Consider the following 10,000-nt stretch of genomic DNA (forward strand, 5'->3'; position numbering starts at 1 on the left):
CACACTCCATTTGTCTTTCTCTGCCTCTCTCCAGCTCCAGCACTCACACACACACACACACATACGCTCTCTCTCTTCTCTAACTCCATTTTCTTCTCTTTTGTCTCTCTTTTCTGACTCTACCTCTCCTCCTGTTTCTCCCTGCTCTTGTGTTCCTCTCTCTCATCTGCTTCTCCCTATTGTCACCCCCCCCCCCCCCCCCCCCCCCCCCCCCCCCCCCCCACACACACACACACACACACACACACACACACACCGAGAGAGAGGAATAAAAATAGCCCAGTAAAGAGCTACACATCTCACAGTGGTGTTGCTTTGTCACAATCTTTGTCTGTCTGGATGCCAGCCTGCTCGTTTCTCTGACTCTATCTCTCTCTTCCTTCTCCGTGTCTCTTTTGTCTGTTCATCCCTCACACATCACCTCCTCTCCACTCCCTTTTATATATGGATAGGGATTTGTGTAACAATGTCTGGTATGATAAACACAGCCAGGGCCATTCTGACGTTAAATTGCACCAGTCCCTTTCTTTTCCCAGCAAAGCTTTTAAGAAAGACTCTCAGGAGACGTAAACTTTACACCACTTCTGCATCGGCTCTGGCAGACGGTCAAGGCACACTGTGGCTGCTTGCCACATCTCTGCAGGCCGGCTAGGGATGGGGTGGGTGTGTGCGTGGGCAATGGAGTCGCAGAAGGGAGAAGAGGCAGGCAAGGCCTTAGAGGAGTGGGAGGGTAGGCAGGAGGGGCATGTCAGCATCTTCAGCGGTAGCTAAAAAGTGCCTAACCTGCGCTAGGGAGGACAGCAGTCCTCCAGAGTCCCAGCCTTCCCCGGGGCTATTGTCAACAGCTTCCTGCCCGCAGGTAGTGAGCCCGCTAGTGTTGCTGATGTCAAGGTCTTCAGGTTACAGCCAGCGGGAGTCGTTAAGAAGATGTTTAAATGGAGGGGAGAGGTTGACGGCTAACAGCTCTTTTCGCTTGTCGCTGTGAGATTGCTTTCGGGTGGGGGCCGGGGCCCAAGAGTTTCGGGATGTTGCCCAGTGTCAATTGCCTGCTAAATGATGTAGTTGCTTTCAGTTAAATACAATTGCCTGCTTTGAACAGGCAGTTTAAGACTTTTATCACACACTTTAGCAAGCAATCATTTGGATACCTAATCACCACGTTTATTTGCTTGGGTTGTGCCAGGCATTGTAGTATTGCTTGTATGTAAATTATGTGATGGAGACAATGTCTGGGTTTTTGTACTTTCAGCCTTAAAATCTCAGCTTTTATGTGTTCTGTGTATTAAAGCAAAGCCTTTTAAATTTAAATGATAGCTTCACATTTTCCATAAATGTCAGTTAATGGTGCAAGACTCCTGAATAGGATATAAAAGCCTTCAGAAGTTCACACTGATCTAGGAACAGGTATGATCAATCCCTAGCATGTCTGCATGAAGCCACCAGAACTAAATATGTGCCTCTTCTGCCATCACCTGTACCTGTCTGAATTCTTCACAGTGTTTTAGTAAGCATTATTGTATAGTGATAGTATCAAGATACTGCAGTGAAATATTCAGCTGCCCTGAACCTCACAGTATATGGATGAATTCAAATGAAACTGCCTGAAACTGATCCTTTTCAACAGGGGTAATCTGACCCCTGACCCTGGCCATGTTTTTGCCATTGTTGGCAGGGTACTGGAGAGGATCGGTGCGCGCGCCCTGGTGGCCCACGTGCGAACGTTTGCCGACTTCCTGGTGTACGAGTTCTCCACGTCAGCCGGAGGGCAGCAGCTGAACAAGTGCATCGAGATCCTCAACGACATGGTGTGGAAGTACAACATTGTTACGCTGGACCGCCTCATCCTCTGCCTGGTGAGACACACACACACACACACACACACACACACACACACACACACACACACACACATACACGCACACACACCGGTTGCCTATAGGATACTCGTCTTTCTATGAATCGTTATGTGTTATACTTTGCAACCTTTGTTTGCCTTATTTTTTTAACAAATATCTTCCATTTTTGGAATGGTTTACCGTCTAGATCAAGGGCCCGGTACCTAATTACAAGACCGCGTCAGTGCATAATGCAGAAGTCCCACACGTAGGACTGCGCCTCGGCCACCTGGCCGTGCTGATTTGCGCATCCCCACCCCAGAGCAGGGGGACCACACCAAAGAGAGCTATCCACTGTCTCTGTGCGGAGTCGTTAAAAAAAAAAAAAGAAGAAGTACAATCATGGCCGCTCTTTGAAGCTGAGCTTTTGTACTGCTCTCTAGGCAGCTTGATAGTTTGCAGGTGCTGTTTCATTTCAAATGGCTTTTATGTCCCTTTTGACTCGCTCCCCAGATGTATCAATTTTGGGTTGTATTCAATGCTACACAGTCATAGCAGTATCTACCACTTTTATTGCATTGGGTGAATTAAACAATGCCGCCGTAAGCGCTTTCTTCCTCCGAATGCATTAGGTGGCGGATAATGGCTATAAATGTAAGTGTTATTTATTATGTGTCAACCTTGCCATGGAACTGGCAGTAAAATCATAATTTATGAAGATGAATCACCTCTTGTGCTGTCCTAGAGCGGAATAAAAGGCGCGTGCGTAACACCCTCTTCTCTAGTGTGTGGAAGCAGAGGAGAGGGAGAAGGAGAGGGGGTTGAAAGATCTGCTGACTCAGCGCCTTGCTACACAGCATGGGTCCCCCTGGGGAACGGCTATCTTGGTTAAACTTAGAGTCCAAGGTGAGGTGCCAGAACTGCTGAGGCGTGTTCATGCCGAATAGAAAACACAGGTCAAGGATCCGACGGGCCTCTGCCCTAAACCCGAGCACTCATCAAGTGAGGGTCGGGTAAACTGACCCCAGGTCAGCCATCCTATGATAAGACCGAGAAACAAATAGCCATGGCCTTGCTGTTGCCTTTTCCTCCACTCCTATCCAGTGAATGTAAGGCTTCACACATAGTTACTTCAGGGTTACAACTGAAATGTAGTTTAGGTGTTGGTTTCCATTGAAGTTTGTACGTATAGGTTCAGATGTAGATTAAGCTGGGGGGTTAGATGGCGTGGAAGCTGAGTGCTGCTGACACCCCTGGGGCCTCTGAGCAGCACTGTTCTTGGCCAGTGGAATAGCCCCCTGTCAGGTCATTCATTCTAATGGCCAGATCCAGTTAGACTACCGCTGACTCAGCAGAGGAGCCATATGGAGATGGCCTCCCTCAGGGGCCTTCAGCTGCTCCTCTCCAAGTTTGTGTTGGTATATCTACGTGTGTGTGTGTTTTGTGTGTGTGTGTGTGCGTGTGTGTGTGTGCGCATATCTGTCTTTGTCTGATATATAAGTGTGTGTGTGTGTGCATCTCAGTCTTTGTTTTCTGATATATGTGTGTGTGTGCAACTCAGTCTCTGTCTCCTGATATGTATGTATGTGTGTGTGTGCTCAATCGCCAGCCGGTCATGTTCTGTGCCATGTTTCTGATGAAGCAGGAAGAAAGCCTTGTTGTCATCAATGTACACCTCATCATAATCATCATAATAGCTGCCGCTAATGTGGAAAGAATTGTTTCATAACTGTGTGTGTGTGTGTGTGTGTGTGTGTGTGTGTGTGTGTGATGATCAACAGGCCATGCGTAGCCACGAGGGCAACGAGGCACAGGTCTGCTACTTCATCATCCAGCTGCTGTTGCTCAAGCCCAACGACTTCCGCAACCGTGTCAGCGACTTCGTCAAGGAGAACGCCCCCGAGCACTGGCTGCAGAGCGACTGGCACACTAAGCACATGTCCTACCACAAGGTGAGACACACAACATTACCCTGTAGCCTCTGGGGGGAATATGAGCCATCAAATACTTGAAGAATGGATCGGAAGACATAGTCAGGATTTGGGAGTTTGGAGAAAATGGCCTACCTGACAGTAAGATGGTGTTGGCCTTTATACCATTCAGGCATTTGGGAGAATAGTGATAAAGCATTATAGAGTGAAGGGAATACAATGGGGTTTTGTAGGAAAACAGTAATATTCACCTCCATCAATGATTCTGCTGCTATGCAGTGTAAAAGAGCAGCTGGCTAGCCCCATCTTACCCCTCCTCTATCTGTGTGTCTTTCCAACGCACACCGGGACACGCTCACAGAGAGAGCAGACACACTCATGCACACATCCTCCCTGGTTCTCTAGCCAGCAGCGCAAAGGAAATGTCAGAGGGAGGTGGCTCTTTGTCCAGTGCAGCCGGTCTCTCTCTCTCTTGGTGACATTTATGTCTGCAAAGATTGACCTCTGATTGCTGTGGTATTTCCACAGATGGCATGGCGGTGCCCTGCCTTTTACGGACAGAGGTTGCAGTTATTAAGTTGACGTGTGTGTGTGTGTGTGTGTGTGTGTGTGTGTGTGTGTGTGTCTGTGTGTGTGTCTGTGTCTGTGTCTGTGTCTGTGTCTGTGTCTGTGTCTGTGTCTGTGTCTGTGTCTGTGTCTGTGTCTGTGTCTGTTTGTGTGTCTGTGTGTTTGTGTATGTGTGTGTGTGAGAAAAACACAGGGTTGATCTTAATTTACCAGGCTCAGGTTGAGTGTAATTTGACTACTAAAGCTAAGGACTTACGCTGACTCTGAGTGAATGTTGATATGTCTGTGTTTGTTTCCTCTCTGCATCCCCTTGTCTGTTCCTGTGTGTGCGTGTGTGTGTGTGTGTGTGTGTGTGTGTGTGTTTGTGCGCGCGCTTGACAGAAATACCCTGAGAAGCTGTACTTTGAGGGCCTGGCGGAGCAGGTGAGCCCCCCCATGCCCCAGCAGTCTCAGTACCTGCCCATATACTTTGGCAATGTGTGCCTGCGTTTCCTGCCTGTCTTCGACATCGTCATCCATCGCTTCCTGGAGCTGCTGCCCGTCTCCAAGTCCCTGGAGACCCTCCTCGATCACCTAGGCGGCCTCTACAAGTTCCATGGTAAGAGAGACTGGGTTTTGAATTCAGTCAGTTATTACAATCCATCAATCAATCAATCAATCAATCAACCAACACAATTTGCCCATGTATTATAAGAGCAATGAGGATTGAAGAAATATATAAATATATAAGAATAGTATCCTAATGAATAATCCTGACACAAAGAGTATTTTAATGTTCCTATTTTATATGGTTTTATGGCTTCTGGTGTGCCTACTGAAATTAAAGAGGCTTTGATTATTTGCGGCAGACCTAGCACCCCCACTTCCTACACGTACACATTTCCAAATTGATTTCCTCATTGATTCTTGCTACGGATAGCTCCCAGTAGGTGTTTGTCTGGGCTAGGTTCTTGCCATTGATTCACCCCCCCATGATTCACCCCCCCCATCCCGCTCTCCCCTTCAGATCGCCCGGTGACGTACTTGTACAACACACTTCACTATTACGAACGGCACTTGCGAGACCGCACCAACCTGAAGCGCAAGCTGGTGCACGCCATCATGAGCTCGCTCAAGGACAACCGCACGCCCGGCTGGTGCCTGAGCGAGACCTACCTCAAGTTCGGCATGAACCCACGCGAGGACAATGTCTGGATACCCGACGACACCTACTACTGCAAGCTCATCGGCCGGCTGGTGGACAATATCCTTTAAGTGGGAGGTGGTAGGGTGCCAGGGAAGTGTGTGTGATCGATAGGGGGCATCTGTCAATCATTCTCGTTATTCAGAAAATGTGAAATTAATTCATTAATTTCAGAGATTGGAATTATTTCCACAGACACAGACACAGACACAGACACAGACACAGACACAGACACAGACACAGACACAGACACAGACACAGACACAGACACAGACACAGACACAGACACAGACACAGACACAGACACAGACACAGACACAGACACAGACACAGACCTTCACTTAGATATTTTTCCTTGACCTGTGCCACCCATGGCAGGAAAGTCTCCGGGCCCATTCCCCAACTGTGACTGGCGCTTTAACGAGTTCCCCAACCCGGCTGCCCACGCCCTGCATGTTACCTGCGTGGAGCTCATGGCCCTGGCTGTGCCCGGCAAGGACGTGGGAAATGCCCTCCTCAACGTGGTGCTCAAGAGGTCAGGAATGTGTGAAAGGTCACCACTGCTTATAGTAAAGGGTCAAAGACAATGTCTTTAGTTTCTTCAATGTCCCTGTAGTATTACATAGTTCTGAAGTAAATTGTTTTTCAAATCTGTATACGTCTCGTACACAACCTTTACGTGGTTGACTCAGTAACAGTACATATGTATGTAAAGAAGGGGCGAGAGGGTGTGAGAGATGTGGAGTAGGCTCAATAAATGACCTTGGGTCAGACTCGAACCTGGGTCTTCATGGGCACTTAATCATGTTAGCGGTATGGGATGCCACTGCCGCCCTATTCCACCATTTAAATGTGGAAATATTTTCATCCTTTAGTCGAAAGGTGGATTTGAAGAGATCTTAACTGTCACAGTTAAGTGGTAAAAACTCCATCCTTGGCAAAGATCTACGGAGGCTTGAGGTGTTGTTCCATAGATGTGGAGAAATGGTGCGTGGGCAGGTCTTTCTATTAATATAGCCCCCACAAGAAAGGACTGCAGGGGTGAAGTTGCTTCAATTTCTTTTTTATAGACTGGAGTAGAGTCTTGTTCAGCCTTTTTTATTGGCATCCATGGATCCCCTTATTTACTGCAGTCTTAGATGGAAAGAAAGCAGGAAATCGTAATCATATAGAATAGAGCAAACATGACTGCAGGGTCACAAACGTAGAGAATGGATATTCACTGTACATTTCCCAAAAATACTGGTACATCTTTAGCCAACTAACCATCTAGTAGGAGCACTAATCGAAACTTGTGATTTTACCAAGTCAGAAGCAGTAATCCCCTAATTCATCAGTGGTACATCTCCCCCTCCCACCGTTCTTATTATTAACTAAAGAATACTGAGGTTCGCTCTACTTCAGTTCTCCTTTGAAATGCTTTATAACAACACACTGGCCCACCGGCTGGCGACAGGAAATGGAGAGCAAAGCGGAGATTACATCACATTACATAAGTCTCTCTCTCTATTACGCTCTTTCTCTTTTCTTTTCTCTCTCTCTTTCCCTCTATCTGCGCTCCTGCTCAGGGATGTGGATATGTGCAAGACATAATGAGTGCAGTAATGGTGTGTTTCCTTTACATGCTGGAGATGGTCTGAACACACACATGCATTCACTCACTCACCCACTTACGTTCATGCCCAGATGAGTCATGGTGGAATGAGTGTATTCAAGAGCAGTACCATTGGAGGACGGCTTGTGGGTTTTTCACTGACGTTGAACAGTGTGCTTATGACCGTGTGTGTGTGTGTGTGTGTGTGTTTGTGTTGTGTCTTGTGTCTTGCAGCCAACCACTGGTGCCTCGAGAGAACATCACCGCCTGGATGAACGCTATCGGTCTCGTCATCACAGCTCTTCCGGTAGGTTCCGTGATTAAGCACCCTCTCACCTCTGACTTGGCCTTGCCACTCTCGCCATCTGTACAGCCATTTCAGTGGCTCTGGTTTCAAACGTTTTCTGTGAAAGTAAGGCTGGGCTCATCGTATCCTATAATCTTATTTTTAAACATAAGCAGCTTACAGCATTAAAAAACAAGACAACCCCTTTAAAAGCCTTTATTTGGGAATTTTTCCAGCAGTATTCAGGAGGCCTCTGTGTCCTGCGGGTCTTTTGTCCCCTGCAGACAGACAACACATGATTAAGGTTGAAAGTCACGAAGCCTCAGATGAGGGCCAGTTACAGAAATGAGGGCAAGGGCTGCTCGACTGCAATAAACAGCTGCGGGACACAAGACCCTCGAGGAAAGAGTTGGCCAAGGCTGTGTTCAAAGCGGCTGAAGTTAATGAGGGCAGATTAGAGTGAAGCTACTAGAGCATTTGGTCCACTTTGTGTGTAACTAATATTAGCCATTAATCAATCAAAGTGCTGGATCTACTTGTGATGATTTGGACTTAAGAGAAAAACTTAGTTCTTGATACACAAAAATTGCTTTAATAAGGGAAAGTGTCTTTATTTAGTTTGAGGAGCTGATTAGTGATTTTAAAAGTCTTACAGGTCCAGACATGACATCACAACGTTAGAAGAGTTCCCTATACTTTAAGCCAAGGCCTCTTAATGAGGCATTTGTGTTAGTTTAGAAATTTCCCGTGCTGTCAATGCTGAATGGTCCGTTCACGTTCACGTTAATCAAATCAATCAATCAATGCCATTGTCTCCATAACGCTTAGCAAGACTAGTGCTACAGTTCAAGAGGAAAGGGGCCTTCTGTGAGCAAACATTGGGGTAAAACGCGTCTCCTCCTCTCTCTCTTCTGCAGGAGCCGTACTGGATCGTGCTGCAGGACCGCATCGTGAGCGTGGTCAGCAGTCCGGTGCTCACCACCGAGACAGAGTGGGTGGGCTACCCCTTCCAGCTGCTGGACTTCACCGCCTGCCACCAGTCCTACTCGGAGATGTGCTGCAGCTACGTGCTGGCTCTGTCCCACGCCGTCTGGCACCACTCCAGCATTGGACAGCTCTCCCTCATCCCCAAGTGAGTGTGGAGCACAACCCTCCCTCACCCAGACCCCCCACCCCCATCCCCCCACCACCACCACCTCCATCAGAGGGCATCCGTTTTCACTTACTGTTACACCACCTTGCATCTCTGGCTGTTCGTGATTGAAGACTTGCTGATTGTACAGGCAGTTCCGCTCGTTGGAAGGCAGCCATTTTAGAATTGATTGAGGTACCCGGTCCAAGGAGGCCTCAGATGTGGCTGCTCAGTGCACAGCTGATGTATGAAACAAGTGCTCCAGATATTAACGTCAGAGATGAATGCATTTGGCATTGTTTTATGCACATGGCAATTCTAGATTCTTCAATGCTGGATTGGAGCCATTTTAGATGCTGCTAACAAGCTTTTGTTATTTTGATTTGCCATAACCGGCCTTTCAGATAAGAGTTGGTCTCCCAGTTACATGCATAGAGATGGCCGTCCTAATGGCATACTGTCAAAATTGATGTGCAGAACAAAACGTTACCACACATTTCCGTCCTTCTTCGATCAATTTGAAGAGTTAAGGGCAACCAGATCATTTGATGTGAAACATTATATGGATGAATAGATATGTGATCCATTCCATCTAAACTCACACAGGCCTCGCAAAATATCTAAACCCTGGTAGTCCTTCGGGCAGGCATTCTTCAGAGTTTGGTTGCTTGAAAAGAATTGGACAAGGCTTAATAAAAAAGGCAAAAAAAAAACATTAATTTAACAAGCAAAGACTGCAACAATCGTCATAAATATCATTATGCATAAATATAATTCTATTCTAAATATAAGTCTACCTGAGCAAAATATCAAGAACCAACTTTGTGGGCCGTGGTCTGTGACTATATATTATTTAAGAACAAATAGATAAGGGTGTGATTAAACTTTAGTTAAATCCAAATTCAGGTTGTGGTGTAAATGCTATATTATGAGATGTACAGATTTGTCCGTTAGGTGCACTAATTGCCCTCCAAATTTTGGAGTTTATCCTTCAAATAGCATGTCAAAAGATTAAAAAAAAGGTGAATAAAGGAGGGAATTGTATTTCACTTCGGGGATGATTTCTGATAGGCCATCGGATAGGGTGTTTTTTGGGACTTGTTTGTCTCGGGACATCCCCTGGCATATATGACCACACACAGTACTGTTTTAAAGGTTTTGGCCCTAGTCCTAGCCCTATCTTGAGCCAGGCAGGGTCCTCCAGCTGCCTCTCATCCTACGGCTCCTATCTCATCAATCCACTCATTTCAGTACAGCAGGGGTCTTTGGGTCTGCCTGTCTCGCCGTAGCAGTTTAGCTTGGCCTGGCAGGAGTCCCCGCGGCTTAAGACAGGCTCACCGTTTCTGCTGACAGGCCCCATTCCTCTCCTTGGCGGTTGGCCTGGCCTCCGCGCTCTGTTGACACTGGATAAGACGCTAGCGCTTTGGATCCCAGAGCCCGGTATTGCTGATCAGATCAGGCTGTTGTGTGTT

At 47.0% G+C, this 10,000-nt stretch overlaps 1 protein-coding gene across 1 annotated transcript in view; it reads left to right on the top strand.

The window, feature by feature from the left end:
• The window catches only part of med23 (mediator complex subunit 23), a 43,678-nt gene that overhangs the window by 25,259 nt on the left and 8,419 nt on the right, over nucleotides 1–10,000 (top strand). Inside the window, exons 20-26 of the mRNA XM_080831905.1 lie at nucleotides 1,625–1,853; nucleotides 3,617–3,787; nucleotides 4,715–4,931; nucleotides 5,340–5,576; nucleotides 5,886–6,051; nucleotides 7,345–7,417; nucleotides 8,314–8,528. Of these exons, the coding sequence (XP_080688031.1) occupies nucleotides 1,625–1,853; nucleotides 3,617–3,787; nucleotides 4,715–4,931; nucleotides 5,340–5,576; nucleotides 5,886–6,051; nucleotides 7,345–7,417; nucleotides 8,314–8,528 (1,308 nt within the window). The remainder of the gene's footprint in view (nucleotides 1–1,624; nucleotides 1,854–3,616; nucleotides 3,788–4,714; nucleotides 4,932–5,339; nucleotides 5,577–5,885; nucleotides 6,052–7,344; nucleotides 7,418–8,313; nucleotides 8,529–10,000) is intronic.

Source organism: Sprattus sprattus (assembly GCF_963457725.1).
Source record: "Sprattus sprattus genome assembly, chromosome: 2".
Taxonomy (NCBI): Eukaryota; Metazoa; Chordata; class Actinopteri; order Clupeiformes; family Clupeidae; genus Sprattus; species Sprattus sprattus.